Source organism: Pyxicephalus adspersus, chromosome 12 (assembly GCF_032062135.1).
Source record: "Pyxicephalus adspersus chromosome 12, UCB_Pads_2.0, whole genome shotgun sequence".
NCBI classification, from domain to species: Eukaryota; Metazoa; Chordata; class Amphibia; order Anura; family Pyxicephalidae; genus Pyxicephalus; species Pyxicephalus adspersus.
In genome coordinates, this window is record NC_092869.1 from 36,746,063 (window position 1) to 36,764,873 (window position 18,811).

The 18,811-nt window shown below is 38.8% G+C and overlaps 1 protein-coding gene across 2 annotated transcripts in view; it reads left to right on the forward strand.

The window, feature by feature from the left end:
• Positions 1 to 552: 552 nt before the first annotated feature.
• Positions 553 to 18,811, forward strand: part of KIF26A (kinesin family member 26A) — an 88,460-nt gene continuing 70,201 nt past the window's right edge. For both annotated transcript variants that reach the window (XM_072427769.1, XM_072427770.1), the window contains exons 1-2: positions 553 to 833; positions 1,415 to 1,648. In XM_072427769.1, the coding sequence (XP_072283870.1) occupies positions 786 to 833; positions 1,415 to 1,648 (282 nt within the window). In that variant the 5' untranslated portion in view covers positions 553 to 785. The remainder of the gene's footprint in view (positions 834 to 1,414; positions 1,649 to 18,811) is intronic.

Genomic DNA, 18,811 nt, shown 5'->3' on the forward strand with positions numbered 1-18,811 from the left:
TCTTCTGCCTCCCATTTTGCCCTGCCTTAAACTTTGCCAGATTGGCTCAGTGTATTTACACCGGCATGGAGTGGTAATGTAATTATTATTTGGAAAGAGTAATAGTTACAGGTTCTAACTTGTACAATTGATTCCCTTCCTAAGAGCCATTGACCAGCGGACGTCTTCCACCATAGACAAGATAATGTCACCTGATCTGTCCAAAATGGGTTTTCTTATTCTTCAGTCCCACTGCTCTTGAAACAAAATGACTTTAGAAAAGCTCCACACGTATCATATATACAAAGTCAATACAGGCTGGCCCCTGCTGTCTTGATGCACTGTTTACATTTAACTTGTTCTAAAGTAAACTTCAAGTCGGGGCATGGTGTCTCCAGCACAGGGGCTTCCCCTCCTGCTCTTGTCCTGGACCTGCAATACTGTGGGAACATGAAATATCATGGCTATAATCTGCATCCCCCTCCCTCTCTCTATTCTCTCCCCCCTCTCTTTCCATGCTGCTGATGGAGTTTCACAGCCTTTTCCCTGATTAGTCTGTCCTGAGCAGCACAGAGAAGGCTCCTCCTCTCCTGACCCGACAGCTCATACCTACAATTTGTAAAGTTTTTTTTTTCCTCCTGAAAAGAGAGATCATGGATGGGGAAATCACTTAGAGCGTGCTGGATTCATTGTAAACATCGGAGAGAGATAGTTTGGAAAGGTCCTGAGAGATCTAGTTATGTGGATGGGGCTTTGTACTCCCATCCATGGACTGACCTATTCAGCTAGCTAAGGATTGAGCAGCAATGATTCCTGTGCTGGACAGGACAGCGTATACAAATCAAATGCGACCGGTAAGATGCAAAACTTGCTTTTGTCAAAAGTTTTTTTTTTTTTTTGGCAAACTAAGAAACATTGTTACCATTATTCATTTCTTTTGTGCAACTGTAATGTAGGGTCACCTATTACATTTTATTGCTAGTGCTATCAGACTTTATTGCATATATTGTGCCAGAACAATGTCTTTTGTATGTCTAAGTTGAAGTTCAACCATGTGCCTTTTGTTTTGGTTTCCTGCTCCTCTAAGCAAGACCTAAAAGCTGCCATATTCCCCTCAATATGTTGCACTTGAATTGATCTTAAATGGCTTTAGCAATGTCATGAAGTATTGCTTTAAAAGAGAAAAAATAGAAATAGATCTCGCAGGTAATATAGGGTTCTCAATTATTTAGTTGTGTCTGAAAACTTGAAAGTTTTTTTTTTTTTAACTAGTAATTGAGAGAAGTTGGCAACTGGTGAATTCAGGATCATCCTGCAAGCTTGGAAGTCATGCGCGGACTTGTAATTCCACAGATGTAGAAAGATTTCATCCACCTGTACTTAATTGTGATACATTTTTGCTATAGTCTGATTGGTCTGTGTTTCTCTCTTTCAGGTTGCAGACAGGTTCCCAGGCAGGGAGGTTCCAGCACCCAGGAAAAGGTTGCAGTCTGCGGATGAAGCTCTGCAGGGAAGTCGTCCCCCTCCCGAGGGAGCTGGGGCAGCCTCTCTATCAGAGCTGGGACACACCGAGGGGCCTGGGGTTGGAGAATGGTGCCCTTATTGTCAAGCCAAACTGGCAGAACTGAAGAAGCAAGCCCTCAAGCTGGCTGCACCTGGCTCTATCATGGTAAGAACCCCTATCTTTCTACCTATCTGAAATCTGTCTCTGCACAAGGCACTCACATGAGATTTTATGTCCATGATTGTAGCCTGATCCACTGTCAAGTGTTATTTCCATGATTTGATACGTTCCACGTGATATTGTACTTTTAGAACCAGATTGCACTGTTATATTATCCGAACAAAATCTAATCAAGTGTCAGGATTCTGGGTCTTTTAGTTGGCACAATATGCTGGAACATATAAACAGCTGAGATGGTGGAATTTTATCTGTACAATTACTATCTGCCTCCCCTGAAAATGTATTATATCCTATATTATTCTCGTGAAAAATGAAAAGGTAAAAGTGCTACAGCTTTTCATGCCAAGACTAGTAGGTGGGCAAGTGAAATAGAGCAACATTGCTACTCCCTTGGCTATTGTCTGGCAGCAGAACCCCTCCTTGTTGCTCACAACATTATATCGCAGATACCATTTAACTTGTTTTTGGATGATATGGTCAAATTCTTTGCCTGCTTTGTATAATGGATGAATAGCCCTTTCAAGGGAAAAAAGGTCACTGGGATTTTTTGAGGATCTTTTAAGATTTTTATTTGTATTTTTAAATTAATAAAATTTTGATGCATTTTAAGGCAGTCACCATCCACAACCAATGTTTTATGTTTGTGTTCATACAAGTAGGCTATACCTCCCACAGGCTTTTAGACAACTAAGAGGCAAGCATTCTTTGCAGTAGTATTTGGTCACACCCAGCCTTTGTGGACTACAGTAAAAACAAAAAAACGTCATTTTCTCACAGCTGGACTCCTCAATTATTTGTTGAGCATGCATTTAGGAGAATCCACTGGAGAGTGTGACACCATCAATTGGCTTTGGAACGGCTGTGGCATTTGTGCTGATCAGGGAATTCTATTGGTGATACGTCACTGCTGGAGTCCTGTAGAGACGTATATTAGGAATAGATGTCACTGATGGCTGAGGCTTAGATTGTGATTGTGAAGACATCTATTGTGGCAGTGTTTATTTGTATGCTTCAAAGTGCTTCATCCAGTATGCCTCTACTAAATATTTTGAAGATACAGTTCACAGTTGAACTCCAGAAAAAGTCATCCTTGTTGTGGGGTTACCTCTAGATTGCAAAGAACACAGTGATCATTTAGGTGTAGGGGCAAAATAAGGACTTACCTCATCTTTTGCCCTCTTAGCCAACATCATGCTATTTTGCCATCTGAGGCTCTGTGTCCTCTCTTACAATACAGGACTATTGTTCCTGCAACTGTATTTAACACATGGAGCGCTTCAGAAAATAGGTTGCAAGGGGCTGGTTGCTTGAAGGTGGAGCCTTTAGAAGAGAAGAAGTAGAAGTGCTTCTTACATCACCCCTAGGCTTAAACGAGCATTTGGCCCTTGCAAATAGGTTTCCAAAAACATCACTGTACCGTGCCTCTGTTTTCCTCTGAAGAAATTCCACACTAGGGCAGAAGAATCTATACAAATAATAAATGCTTTAATAATTGGTTATTAATTTGAATCCGTGGTCATTCTTAGTCAGGCTGCATTTTGCTTGCCCACGTGTGATACTAAGTTTTGAAAAAATGATTAAAAGGGGTGTGCCGGGGACAGGCAGGATGGGAGCTAGATGATATTGGACATTCTCTACCTGGGTGGTGAGGTAGAGCTTTATCTAACCATCTGTAGCTTCTAATGGACAATGTAAAAAGTTCATAGTGTGCAGTAAAATCAGAGTAAGCAATTTCAGTCCACGAGGGGAGCCCGTAGAACTGTGCTAGACTGAAGGGACAGCTGGAGTTCAGCTTTAACATACATTCCCAACTGCAAAATAAACTCCCCACGAAGAGTCACATTGCCTCTTTGAACCTTCTCAAGCTTTGCTACACCCTTCTTGTAAAATAGGTTCTAAAACTGTAATAAATATTCTGTCTATGATCTGATGGTGAATGTTAGTTTAAAGATCTACTTTGTTTTGGAAAAAATGCGTGAAACAGTTTAACAAGTTTCCCTATGGTTCTTTGTTCGATGAAGCCAAAGAGATCATCTTACCTACCATAGAGCCTGGGTGGGCAGCGTTTGTTTTACAAGATTTATGCTATCTGAAAGCATACCTTCTAATAACATAGAACTGTGGATATTTATTTTTAACACAAGTGGGTGATGAGAAAGCTGATTGACTTGTTATGCGCAGCACACTGGCGCTTCTCTTTTTATATAAAGCCTCAGCGAGCTGTAATTGTTCCAGTATTCCAGCCAACATCTGGTGCTCAAATAGACGGGCAGGCTTTCTCCAAGGCTGCAGAATGTGCAATAATTATAAGCTGCCTGAACAAATTCCTCACTGTATCTGCTGCTTTTTTATGTTTGTGAGAAAGAAAACGGCTGTGACAATTAATGACAGGGTGACCCAAAGCAGCACTGTGTGATCTTGGCTCAGGAAGGAAATCGACCTCTCCCAGTGACATGGGAGGGATCTGTGACAATAATGCATTACCCTGTGTTTTCATGTCTTAAAGGAAAAAAGCAAATATTACTTTCCTCTTGCTAAGGATTTATAATAATTGTCAAATATAGCTCATCTATAGGATATATTTAGAATACAGGTGTGAAAGACATTGGCTTATTGTCCATTTCATAATGTTGGTTAATGTTGCAAAGCCATGTTTGTGTGTATAGTTTATAATTCTATATGGAGTATCTAAATTTGTTTATTAGATATCCAGCCTGAGCTTTCTGATGGGTAAGGCTGCAAAATCAAAGTTCTTGTGCTGGTCCTCTTTGCAGTCTCTGATGACATTAACCACCAATAATGCACATATCTGGAGACCATGTGATCTTTGTTCGATCCTAAAAGTATTTGTGAAGCCCAAAATGATAATGAAAAGGGTGGGAAAGAAATAAAACTCCTGTCAGGTTTTTACTGTTATCTGGGGCTTTCCTACAGTGATCTTCGGCTTCCCATCCTGGTGATAGCGGTTTCTGATTTTTTGTAAAAGAATATCTGCAACAGCCATACAAACAGTCACTGTAGTCTTATTCTATTAAAAAAAAAAAAACTTTCCTAAACAGGTCTTATGGTAAACGAATTCATGATTTGTGGCCCATCTTATACTTCATCAATTGAGACTCTCTAAAAGATAAGGAAATACACAAACAAGGGTTACTTTCGGTGGAAATTGCTTGTAAAATTGATTTGGATATCCTTCTAGCTGAAATTATGGCAAACCTATCTTGACTTATTCTGTAAAAGTCAAGGAAAGCCACACCCATTCCACCAGGTAGACTCTCCATTACCTTAAAGGAACATTAGGAAAGCATTGGGCTGTTGAAGGCGGAAGAGGGTATGAAGCTAAAAAGTTGAGATTTGCATATATTTTTGCCATGTCATTACACACTTCATTTCAGTTGCTCATATTTGTGACCGGTTTGCTTCATCCTTTCACCAATAGGTTACTGATAAAATATAGTAGTACCTATTTCTTCTAAAAGCTTCAGACTTGGAGATGCCAACTTGTGGTTTGTTTAGGAGGTATGTATTTAACAGCAGCACACTTCCCCTTTAAACAGATGAATTGTGGAATTATTCACAGTGACTGCAAACAAAATGAGAACAGGTGGTCAACGCTATCGGCCTCGGACCCCGGCCCTGCAGAGATGTCGGTAGATAACAAGAGTCTAAAAAGCACATGTGGTGCCATGTTGAGGCTACAGACAGCGTGTTCAGTCTTGCTGTTCAACAGGTGTGGACACAAGCCTGTGACATGCCCTGACTATAGCACATCGGAATCCTAATATATGTCCAGGATTTAGCTAAGTGCAGCCGCTAGTTGATGTCATAAAACCCTCATAATGTCGAGTTATGGAAGGAAGTCTCTCTATATAAACAGTTCCCATTCCAGCAAAGTTCCTTAAGCGTTTGTTTCGCCTTTATCTTATAGGCTTCTGTGCACTACCCTGGTGCCATATAAAGAATTGTTTATATTACCTAATTACAGTGTTGATAATACTCCTCATACTGTTATTTTAGACTCTGTGCGATAATGTGGCCATTGGAAGAATAATGCAGGAGCTGTTTATTATATGCCAAAAACTCCTGAATACACTGTACATAACACAGACTTCTGTACAGAATCCAAACTACTGGGAATTGTGGGTGGATTAAAACCCAACTGCGCTTTACATTCCAAGAGCATCAAATTCTTACAGTTCATTAAAAAAAAGTCACATTATGGAAAGCATATACTCTGCCATCATACAGTGAAGGACCAAAGCTTTCTCTGGGGAAGCAGAGGTCTAGCTGTAGAAGTCAGACATGCTCCTTTCTGAATCTGAGCTCCCATCAGTAGGGAGCATGAGCTGATTTGATGCATGGGCTGGAGTGTGATATATAGAAGTTATATACTTGTACACGTTATATACTTGTACAATGAGTTCTCTTTACGTTCTGACAAAAAGCATGTCAATAGGAAAAGTGACCGAGAGACAAGCTCATCAGTATGCTGCTTCTTTTTTACTCTGTGGTTTGGTGGGAGTCCAGGGCGACCTGGGTTCAGAGGAAATGGGTTGAATGATGTTGGCCATGAGACTCTGAGGACATCTAGTAGTCTAGTATCTAGTAGTTTAATGTCCTAAATTAAAATGCATATTGCCACAAAAGCTGGTTTATTTATCAAGTCATAACATTTTATCATGTTTGGCAGGCTTTCTGCTTTAAAGCCCTATTTGCTTTTTTTTCATTTATTGTAATGTAGTCAGGCAGCAGAAATAGTAACACATTTGAGTGTCTTGATATTCTCACTGTGCTTTCTGAGAATCCTCTGGATTTTCTTGATTGCTGCTCATTCAACAGAATCCTAGGCATTTGGTCACATGATCTCTTCTGAATAGGGGTGGTTAAGCCTGTCTGATCCTGCCCTCAAATGTGGATCATGTGACCACATACCTAGGCTTTTTAAACAACTGGCACAAGAAGGGACCCAGCACAGAAAATTCTTTAGGAAAATGAAGTAAAGGAACCCATCCTCTACTCTCTATCCTCACAAACAAGACTGTAACAAAGCTTTGTTTTTGTATTTGCATATAGGTCTGTTATTTATTCATTGTGTCCCATTTTTAATCATGCAAGCACAAATATAAAAAAAATGTGTAGCCCTTGTTTAAAAAAACATTGCTTACTGTAGAAGGTATTTTAAAATAAATCTCTATCCCTGTGTTTTATTGGAACAACAATTACACTTATTGAAGATCTTGTTTCTGCCTCCCTGCACTTTGATTTTCCGCCTCATCTTGGCTCCGTTCTGATATGATTTACACAACTCCAAACCCAAACAGTACTGCCGAAAAACTACTTAATGACACCTTCCAGTTTCCTGCCATAAATTAGCTGTGGACATCCCTGTTATTATTAAGGATTTCCACATTTTCTTGTACTTATATTGTTTCTGTTACTTTTTTGTGTATTATAACCAACATTGTCTAAAGAAACAATGTCATTTTTTCCTGCAAGAGAAGTCTGGGCGAAACTACAGGCTTTAGCACAAACTGACCCCTTCTGACCTTAATTTCAATTGAACTATTTCCTGCGCGATGACTATATTATTCATTTTTAGAATACATTTGAAAGAATAATTTTAGTCAACGGGTAATGTCAATCGGTCGGATGATAATATTGTGACTGCTCTTAAGTCATAAAGTTTGTAAAATCTTTCATGTGCCTAAAACCTGGCAGAACAGCCAGGGAGCTATGTTGGTTCTTGGTGCCTGGAGCAGGTGCATCTGCTAAGAACAAGTGAAAATCTTAGTTTCCCTATGGCACACTTTAGATGTTATGGACGCTTAACCTACAGTCCCCCTGCCTGGACCTTTATCACTTAACCCAACCCTAAGGCAATCACTTTACTCTCAATTTCTTCCTAACACTTTAAACTTTAAAGAGACCCTGTCAGGTCATTCATTTTTACAACAATTATCCCATAAGGATATATAGTTTAGCTTATTTTGGGCAAGCTACTTACCTTCTTTTGTAGATATCCAAAACATGTATTTTGATGCCAGCAGTCCCTGCATAGTCATGTAAATGCCATCCTATACTATTCCCCTTCGCACATTCACTGGCAGCTACAAGAAAGTTTAGCATGTCTAATTCCCCACTCAAGCCTGCCCTGGTATGGGGTGATAGCAGTGTCCTAAATGTGTGTCCCCTGCGGGCCTATCATTATTACCATCATAAAGCCAATTGTGAACATTGATGTGCAGCCAATGATGGAACAAGTGCATGTATACACAATGTTTTTTCATCACTCAAGAAATTGGGTAAAAGGCTAAATACATATTTAAATGGAAAAATACACAACATGTGTTTATGATACACATTGCTTTTGCAAATTAAATGTCACAATTTGAGTTGAGTTCCACTTTAAGAGAACTGCAGTCCTAAAAGAATATTTGGCTGATAAAATTCTAGTTTCATTGTCTGATTCTGCATACTGATTTTTCGAAACAATCAGGAAACCAAAGTTTTGAATACCGGTAAGTCATTGAAGACTCGTCTTGGTCACAAGCTGATGGATAGTGCTGGTTTCCCATTAGAATATGGGAGGTATATCCATATTTACAATAGATCAGTTTTACCTGTCTGTGGATGATGGTAAGTGACCTGTGTCGTGGTGGGTGGTGAGGCTTCTTGGCCCTGGGAACATACACCTGTTTTGTCCTGAGACCCAGCTCGAGCCCAGGTGCGCTGGGGTAAAGCATCTGCCCTATAAGACCACTCTGTGTGGTCTCAATTCTATGTGTCTCAAAAAGAAACTTCTTTGATAATAATATACAGAGGACTCGATGATTGCTTAATGAGCCCCCCTCTCCATTACATTAGTGTCTTTGTGAAGGTCAGTATTAATGTCATGTCATGTCATTGTGTGCTAAACTTCTGATAATCTTGTTCCGAGGTAGAGTTACAGACATAAAGCAGCACTTTTTGTCTCCAGGTTGTAAAGGGCAGTGACCAGAAAGAATAAATCTTACACAGAGTCTCTCTGTCTGAATGCCTTCACCATCTCCGAACACTTGAATTGCTACTTTTTAGGAAGTGGATGGGGTAAAATAAATCCAAAAAAAGAGTGAGTTTTTTGTTATAATAATTGTTTAAATTTATACATCTTTTGATTTTGAAAATGGGTAAAATCCACATTGGGTTGTATCTTTGCCCAGCTGGGAAGATTACCCTTTACTTCCTGTCTTAAAGATGCAACAGGAAATCAAAGTTAATCCTCCTAAAATGAACAGAATTGCCATTTAAAGAGTTGTCACTTGAGCAGGTGTTTTAATTGGTTGATTTCCCCTCATTACTCCTGAAATTTAAAAACAACTCTAAAAAGTTGAAGTTTGCTTTTACATGATGATGCACATTTCCCCTACTGTGCCATGTTTTCGGACAGCACTGAGGTATAAAACCTCATCCTGTGAAAGAGAATAGAGCAGCTGGTATTGGTCTTTATAACCAGAAACATGGCATCATGGCATCTTTTGAGGCTATTTGTTAAAATGTCTGCACAAGTAATGTGTTCTATAGTGCATTGCAAAGTTTTTTTGGTTTTTGCATTTGAAATCCCAAATACACAGTCCTTGTATTGGAGAAAGCAGAAGGGTTGTGGGAGGCAGGGTCCTGCCCAATAGGCTATACACTGGGAATGCATTGTAATGGATAACCCCTTTAAGGCAGGCTCTCGTATTTTAAAGAGAACTCTTCACATTAACAGTTACTATAAAATCTGTATTGTTCATAGATACTTATTCTTAACAAATTGCCACAGAGCTGACATGCAAATTCTGCAATTAGTCATTTTGCAGCCTGCCGAAGGCAAGGCAGGGAAACATTAGTCACTTAGCAATTAGTTATAAAATGTTGAATATTCCATATTTTATTCATTTTGATGCTGTTAATATTTCAGGAGTGGAATGATACATTGCGCAGTGATCGGAGTGCAGTGGTGTGACTTTTTTTTGTGTTTTTTTTCTTTTTTTGGAGAGATTTATACTTTTTAATTACCCTGTAATGTAATCTAAAAATGCTTTATACAGCTTTGGGATTTCTGACTCATCCTGACATCTCTATCATACATTAATTATTCTTGAACTTTTAGACTAATATTTAAATTATGATTTTTTTAAGACTGGAGACAGCTTTCTCAATTCATGCATTATAATTCTTTACAGTAAACCAATTCTAATGGAAGTCTAGAGGCTGCAGAAAATGGTTTTGTCCTTGGCTCTTAATGCATGCCAATGCATGCCAATAGATTTGGTACTGGGTCATATGCTAAGTTGGAATACATTTGATGTATTTGGCACACTCTTGTTCTATGTTGGTATTTCAAAGTATTACACTCCCTAGTAAGATTTTGGTTTACATCTGCTAAATTTCAGTTACATCGAAACAAGTAGTGTTCAGTTTCCTACTTTGCCTGTCCCTGCCAGTGTGCTGCACAGAAGACGCATTGCCCATTGTGAAAGTAGTGGTCTCCCTGCAGAGGTCTTACAGGCTCCCTGCTTAATCAGACCAATAGATTAGTAATCTGCAAACCTTATTCTTCCTGCAGATCGAGGAGCTTTTTAGCTTTGATCTAACAGGGAATGCATAACAACTCTGTAGAGACCAATATTTGAATTATATAGGTGCTTTTATTTAGATATAGATGGAAAGTTTTGTTCAGGATTTGTGTTCATGCTTGCAATATTCACCATCTATATTATTGACACTAAAATAAACATGAATCTTCTGTGGCCACTCCTGTCTGGCAATAAGCTATAAAGTTGTTCCCCTTACTTTGTAGAGATTTTTTTTCAATTCCTATTGTGTCACCAGGAAAGGTAATAAAGAGAAATCTGCCTAATGAGAATCAGACGGCACATCCAAAGTTAAACCATCTATATCCAAAATATTAAAAAAATAGTGGTGGTTTGCTATATGTTAATAATAATAATTTTATTTTTTTATGCTTTTTTAGCCCAATTAGGGAACATATGTGACATATCCTTCTAAGGTATAAACTAATTAAAACTGATGGGAGAGTGCAAATAACTTCCAGATGTTTAGAAATGATAAAAAAAGGCTGCAGCTAGTGAAAAAATCCAAGGATAACATGAACGTTGAAGATTAGTTTAGGTTAGACCTGTCCTTTAAATTGTTTTTGGATAATCTGTTCAAGGACCACCTTGGTCTTCTAAAATGTTCCTATCCGAAGTGTCAAATTTTGCTAAACTTTCATTTTTCAATGTAAATTCCATTCACTTGGTGAAACATTTGGCACGTTGGCGTAGAAGGAGATACAAATGACCCCTTTGCTATGTTTTTCTGAACTTCCCTTGCTGACACAGTGATCCACAGATTTCATCACTCTTTATAATTGTTTAAACATGTTTCTTTTCTCTGACATGTCACTTTGTAGAGTCGGGTGATTCAGGGTGATTCTGAGAACTAGCCAGTCTCTTAGGAGGTATGTGGGAAAGCTTGACATCAGTCATCCACTAGATTATCAGCATTTAAAGAGACGAAACCCAATTTATTTTCTGTATGTGCATTTATATGGCATGGGAAATACATTTTCTGTACACTGTTTTGTTTCATATCTTTGACAATATCATTTATTATTAAGTCTCTGCTTGCAAATCCCTAAGTGGACCTAGCATTAGATCTATTATTGTATGTTAAGTGCATGCATACCAAGTGTACTGCTTCCAGGTATTTATTGCCTCTCATTAAGATCACAGTACCTCCTCCATCACTGGAAATCCCATCATCTTAATTTTTATTCCTCTCCAGAAGAATAGAACTAATAAGGCATTATTTTTGGTAAGCCTGTGTCTCTTGTATTTGAAATGTGTGATACAGATCAACCTCTGCTGCAGTCTCTCACCTTGTGACTTGCAGTGTTACAATGTTGCAATGTTATCACTGGTGTAAATGAGAATTAATAGAAAGTTTCTTCCTGTCTGCAGCAGGCTGATGACATCATTTCAGCATAGGTAAAGTCTCTGGACTCTTTCCAGTTTGGGAGTGTCACTCTGGTACACATGACAGACCAAGGATGTGACAGCAGAGCCACTCTGTGAAAGAAATACCTTGCTGGCCTAGGCAAAGTATTTGAGAACTGTATATATGTCTCCTTGTTCCCGATGAAGTGGATTGTTCCACGAAACGTGTAGAATATGTGAATAACATCTACAAAAATTAGACCTATAAGGAACTACAGTGAATAGTGTGTGTTATATGTATTTTAAATTGTTACCGCATAAATTGTTTTTATACATTGTAAGTATAGTCAGTTGTTAAAAAATACCTTTAAAGTCCCAGGAAATCTCTTTGGTTTATTTTCATTTTTTTCCTTTATTTTAATTTTCTGTACATTTTTACATATCCAGGGCTATCGGACCCTATGTATCTTCTGTTTAAATCAGAAGGTCCCATAATGCAGCTCTTTCTCTGAACCCTGAAAATGTTCTTGTAACAGCAGAGGTGTGTTCAAGGTTGTTAGCACTGCAGCCCTCGTACACCTAGCACTGCAAGTGTGTCTCCATCTCCTTCTAATTACACCCTTTTCCAAAATGCTAAGCCCTCAATGTTTGGCTTATAAATGGGTAAGAGGAAAGGGAGATGGGAATATGACGGCAGTACTAGATGTTTGAGAGCTACAGTACAAGTACCCCACTGTACTAATTCATGATTTATTGAGAAGACTTGGAGGTTCAGAGAAAAAACTGCATTATGAGACCTTTGAAAAAGCGAAAAAGACTTAAAAAAAAGGTAAGATTGTTGTGCCTGGAGTAAAGCTTTATATGGAAAGGTGACCAGTGTATTTAAAAATAAAAAGCAGGATTTATGTTAATTTAAAGTAAATATGCTTTTGGGTCCAAGTGTAAAAACGTGTTTATGGCAGCATAATTTTCAGCCTTACAAGACATGTAAAGCTTCCAATACATCATAACTGACATGCCGACGCTCTGCCTGTGAGTAAGAAGTCTAGTCTGCTGCTCCACTTACTTTGTGACCCTGGTGAGCACATTTTTAAGTGACTGCATACATAGCGGTCATCATTCCAGTAAAAACAAACCTCTTACTGGCGGCATTGTGCAGAAATGATATTCCCAAATGACACACGCTCCAAGTAACTCTATTACTTTTTTATTTTATCATACACTAAAAAGAATTTGGCATAGCTGGAACAGACGAATGGTGTGAGTGATTGGTATTTAAAACTGTTCTCTCAGCACCAAATTAACAGTGACATGAAAGAATAAAACTGTTAAATAAATTTGTGTTTTGATTGCTAATACAGCAAAAGGCAAATGTCAGCCTTACTACAGGCAAAGCTTTTTTTTTTTTTTTACTTGGCTTTGGAAAGAGCAAGCAAGGCTTAAGATCTCCATCAGCTCCTATATGCTTGGTAGGAAAATGTTCTATCCAGGTCTCCGGAAAAGTAGGGCCATAACTTGCCTTGTGCCTCATCAATTGTGTCCAGAAACTGTTCTATATGATTGCATTTCAGAAAGCCAAATCATTTCTGGGGTTCATATGATGAATGTGCTTGCCATGCCTCATAGCACAATGCACAGCCACCTGCACCGCCATTCTTTGTGATTTTGACCCCATTCATTACATTGAAAGGGGTATCGCAAAGAAATGGACAAGACTGGTTGCAGTAGTCTGGTATATGAATTTCTTCTCTGATATGCATATAGTGTGAATGTCACAGTGGTATTGGTATTGATGGCCCTGTTTACTATGCATTTACTATGAGTAAATGAGAAGTATAGGCTCAATTTGTATTGTTTCCCCCACCTTACTTTTTCTGCTACTTTTCAGTAAATACAAAAACACTTAATAAAGTTTCCCATGTTGCTAGGAACAATAGTAATGCTCTCTGTTTCTCCATCATTTAGTGATATTATAGCTGCATTTATCCAGTTCTTACAAGGGGGTAAAAAAGTTTGAACGTATACATTTTTCAGACTTTGGTGTTACATTACTTGCTGTGCTGTCTGATTAGCCCAGTTTAGGCCAGAGACTGATTTTTATATTGTCCACAATCCAAGTTGTTGCCACAATACCCTGGCTCTATTGTGACGGCAAGGCCTGATGTTCCCATGCAATATAGTGTTTACTATTGTGCGGCTCGCTTTTCAGTGAGTTCCTTCCTGCCCGAGTCGGTTCTACTTTCCCACCGCTATTCATTGTGCAGAGGTCTTTACTAGAGCCAGGTTTATGCAAGGAGTGCCACCAAAGCTAGTTCACTTCATATGAATTGCTGTTTATATGCCATAGTTTGTATCAGTCTGGCTGCCCGACACATCATGTCCTGTTTCTCACAATTGACTGCTCTGGGTCTATCCAGAGATTATTCACTAAGAGAAGTGTGCCTATTGTCTCTGTCTCAGTGATTGTTTTTAGTGCTACATAAAGTTTAAAGGGTCACTCACTCAGTAACTTTCATATCAGGTTTTGGTAGATGCTAGTGGCTATGTATCCTATTCTACTGTGGCTGTTCTAAATCTCCCCAGCAATATAATTCTTATTAATGTGAAAACCCAGGAACTTAGGAACAGAAAAATCCGCAGTAGAACCCCCTAGATATGTGTGTGCATGACTTTTTTATATATAGAGAGTGGAAAAGATGTGCATACTTCCAAAAGAAGAGAAGACCTTTAAGCTCAAAGCATGTAGGCAAATCGTATGCCCTCAAGTTACAAAAGACATGAAGAATTGACATGCAAAGGCGATTGGATGAATCAACAAGGTCTTTTTTCCACAGCTACTTTTCCTTTATTCTGTATGGGGTTTTTTTTTAATTATTTGGTTTAATATATATTCGCTTATGGCATGGACAATACATCAGACTAAAAAAGGGACAACTGAGGAAGAAATAGATACAGAAAGATTTGGTTACAAAAGTGAAAAAGTTCCTCTAAATGCTTGACAATAGAACAACTCTGCAAAAGTCTACATAATAAACCTAAAAGTCTGCTACACCCAATGCATTTGCTCTATACGGGAAAAGCATTTATATGAAAACATTACATTTCCTACATGTTAGGCAATAGAGAACGCAAACGAATCAAATCCATTAACTTCAGGTCATCAAATTTTCCATGTGTGTTTCGCATTTTTCCACTGACACCCAGCAGTACTTACTAGAAGCAGGACAGAGAACACTTTTTGTGCAAACACTCTGACGAAGACATCTTATGCTAACCCTATACTGGTCCATATTTCTAACATTTCAATGTTAGATGCTATATGAACAACAGATCTATTAGAAAATAGGGCAGGAATTCTTAAATGATCAGTTCTGTATCCCCATACTGATCACCAGTGTAAAAAACCTTGCCTCGCTATTGGTGGTCAGAGAAGGTAACACTAATCGGGCAAAGAATGGGGCTGGGTGCATGGTGTTAACCAGGTAAATCATCAGTATCTGGGACATAACCAGTGCATGGCATTGGTCTTCATTACATGCAAAACAAATGTTTAAAATACATTTTCTGATTATTTCACCATTCAGGTTTTTATCATTGTTCTGTGCAGCATGATGCAGACTCTTTAAAATACATCCAGCACAGACTGGATGCCCCTGGTCCATGTCCAGTTCACAAATCCAGATTGTGTCTGGATGCAACGGCCAGAGAAGACACTATCTCCAGACATTATCGCAGTAAAAATTCCAGTGTGCTCATTGGAAAAGGCCTGGTGATAAAAACTTGGGAAAAAGTCCTGGAGGAACTCTATCCAGCTTGTGAAATCTTATGTTCAAAGGAACCTATCCCATCATGACAACATGAATTATGTTCCTAAGTTTGGTTCACACGCTTGTGGTTTCCTTGTGTCTAGGTATTTGATGTTTAAAACCACACTATATTCACATAAAAAACCTAGACTAAAACAATGTAATATTGATTTTTGTTTTTTTGCAATGCAATCAGTATTGTTGGCAGGTAAAAGGCTTCTTGTGTATATTTAGGCCCTTTTCACCATACACTGCACAAAACATAGCATTAGGCAATACTTTTATTGCTTTCAATGCCATGCCATTTATTTTGAATAGAACTCTTTTTGGTGCCCTTGGGTTCAAAACAAAGTGCTTGCATTGTTTTATTTTGAGACAGATATAACAGAACAATGACCCACTGTTTTCTCTAAACTTATGTCTTCAGAAATTAATGTAGATTGGGTAGGTGCCTTAACCTTGGTGCCTGCAACCAGGACCTTTGGCTCCAATCAAAATGATCTTGGATGCACAGCAAAAATCTTGACCTTGTGACACAAAAAACAGGTTCTCTTTGTGTGGAGATTGATTATTTTTAGTGTGCCATGCCAGCAGTGTGTACCCAATGCAGGATTTTGACTAGCACTGCAAAATGTCCCAGAGGTATTTAGAGATTCCCTGGAGGAGCCAGAAGAGGATTGTAAGAGCAAGCCACAAAAATATGCTCTAAAATAGTATTATTCAAGATCTTCTTGTTCCTTACCAGTATTTAGACGCCTATACTATGGCAACATTTAGAGACACTGATATAATGAGCACTGTCCGGAGCCTTCCAGAAGAGTGTAATTTAGATACTAGTACTATGAACATGCAAACTACACCTTGCCTCAATGCACTTTTTCTCCATTCTGTCGCTTGCAGGTGTGTGACTTAGGACATGTCAAAAGGTGGTATCACTACTCTGGGACATGGGGGGTTGTTTGCAATGGGATGTGTGCATGGTCTAATCAAAACTATACTTTTTTTTCCATTAATGAGGTATTGGAAAATCATGGCCTAAAGGAAGTCCCCTGCACAAGTGAAGGGTGAAGTTCATTATATCCCTCGGTGTTTAACCTAAGTTTCCTATCCAGCCTCTGTTTAATTTGTATTTTGGCAGCCGCAGTATCTGTTTAGGCCACACTTCTCTTTCCTGAATCTGTTGTTAACTCAGGAAAAACAATAGGCCTCCAGTTACACCCAGACTGTGGCTTTTTTGAAATTGAATAACCCATTAGGGACTGTACTGTCTGAGGTTGTATTGCTGTGAGCACGTGTGTAAATAAATCAAGGCCACAGTAAGTAAGGTTGTATTTTAAGAGAGGCTACTTATACAGGGAGGTGGATAGAACCAGCAAGATATTGTTTGCTTATTGAATATGCTGTTGAAAATAAGTCTTTAGTTTTTACTTGTAAACATGGTATTGGTTAAGTGCCTTCATCCTACAACTAATCTCAAACTTAGGACAATAGACTACATCTTAAGAAAGGAGTTCTATATTTTGAGCTCCTCTGAGAGAAAGACTTGAATGAGAGAATGACATGACTGTTCTCAAAAAGTGCAATGTTAACACTAATAACCTGTATAATGAGAGTTAATATAAGACACTCACAGAGATAGTGGCCTTTGTCTGCTTATGCCATATGGCTGGTTATGGTGACACTAGCTGTATCCTATCAGATACCACCAATTGATCATTCAGCTGATCCTAATTTCTCTCCTGAGACAAAAACAATTTGAGAGCGATCTACATGGCTGCATAATTTAACCCCCTACCTTCTTATTTACCTGTCTAATCTATCTGATGAGCTGTCTAATCTGTCTGTTTGCCTGCTTCTCTACCTATCTAATCTATCCACTCCCTACATGTCTACTACCTAATCTATCCATCCATCCACCCATATATCTGCCTATTTCATCTGGCTACCTGCCTACATGTCCAAGAAATTATCTACCACTTTTCTTCTCTAATCTATCTGACTGACTACATACATATCTTGCCTACATATCTACCCATCTATTCCATCCACCTGCCCACATTTCTACTTCTATAATCATACATAATAACATTAATTCTTACTTAAGGGTGAGTTGTGTTCTCAGAAAGAGCCGAATAATGATGAAAAACACCCCACATCATCAGTCTCGCTACTGTTCTGCCTTTTACTTCAACAGACAGCTGTCTGCACTTGAGCTTTGACCCCCTTTAGCCAAGACCCTCTGTCCTTTCAAGACTGTGCAAATATATTCTCTCCAAGAAACTAGACACCCTCCGGTAAAAAGAGGGTGTGAAAATGGGAAGAAGGCATTAGTTGGACTGTAAATACCTTGAGCCTGGGGGTGGCAAAGTTGGGGGTATTAACCTGCCCCCAGCCCCCCTTCTAGACTCCCTTTCCTCATAATTAGGCTTTAGGCGCTAAAATGACACCTTCCCAGAGAAAGCATTTTTGGTGTAAATGCTGGGAAACAGATGTTACAGTCATGACTCCACTGGAGGTGAAAGACAGGCCTTAGAATGCATTTGCCAGAACAGAAGCTGTGTCTTACTAATTGGGATGTAGAATATTGTTTGGGGAGATGGGCTACCTGGTGTGCAAACTGCCTGCTATATGGGATTTTAGTGCACAATAGATTGCACTGTACCCGCCAAAAGACTTAGATTGCTTTATGTCTCTCAAAAGACCATTTGTTTGGAAAACTGTGGATCCCTTTAGCATCTTAAAAAGGTTATAAAAGAGCATTAAGACACAGGTTCAAATCAGGCAGAATGTTTAGTGCTTTGTGGCATCATAAACCCAGCAATAGATAAGAGATAATTAGTATATATCCCCCTAATGCTTGTCATCATCATTGCAATCATTAGAATCGTTTAAAGGCTGGTTACTGCAGATTTGTGCTGTAAAGAACAGAAAAGTTTTGTTGAATTAAATGAATGGGTTTATTTACTTAAATATTTATCATTAAGTTTGGGGAAAAATTTAAAAAAGGAGGGGAACTTTGAACACAATGCTATGAATGATGTAGTGTGTCACATCTCCTCTTTGCTGAAGACTCTTAAATAAAACAATTTCTTTGTATTTAATGCCTGTATGAGAAAACACTTAAAATTTTGTGTTTGTGAGGGATCTTTTCTACTGAGGAGCAGGATTAAGCATAGTTTCCAATGATTGGGCAAAGATTGGCCTAAGCCGCATACACATGTGCAATAATAGTCATTGGAAAGCTCTCTCCCTTCCCCTGCATTAGGATGGTTAGTCGTCCATCGTCTGTGGATCCGCCAGGACGTCATTCAGATGATGGTAGACTAGCGCTGTAGACATGCCAGATTCTCGCCCGATATCAGCCCTGAGACTATTATCGG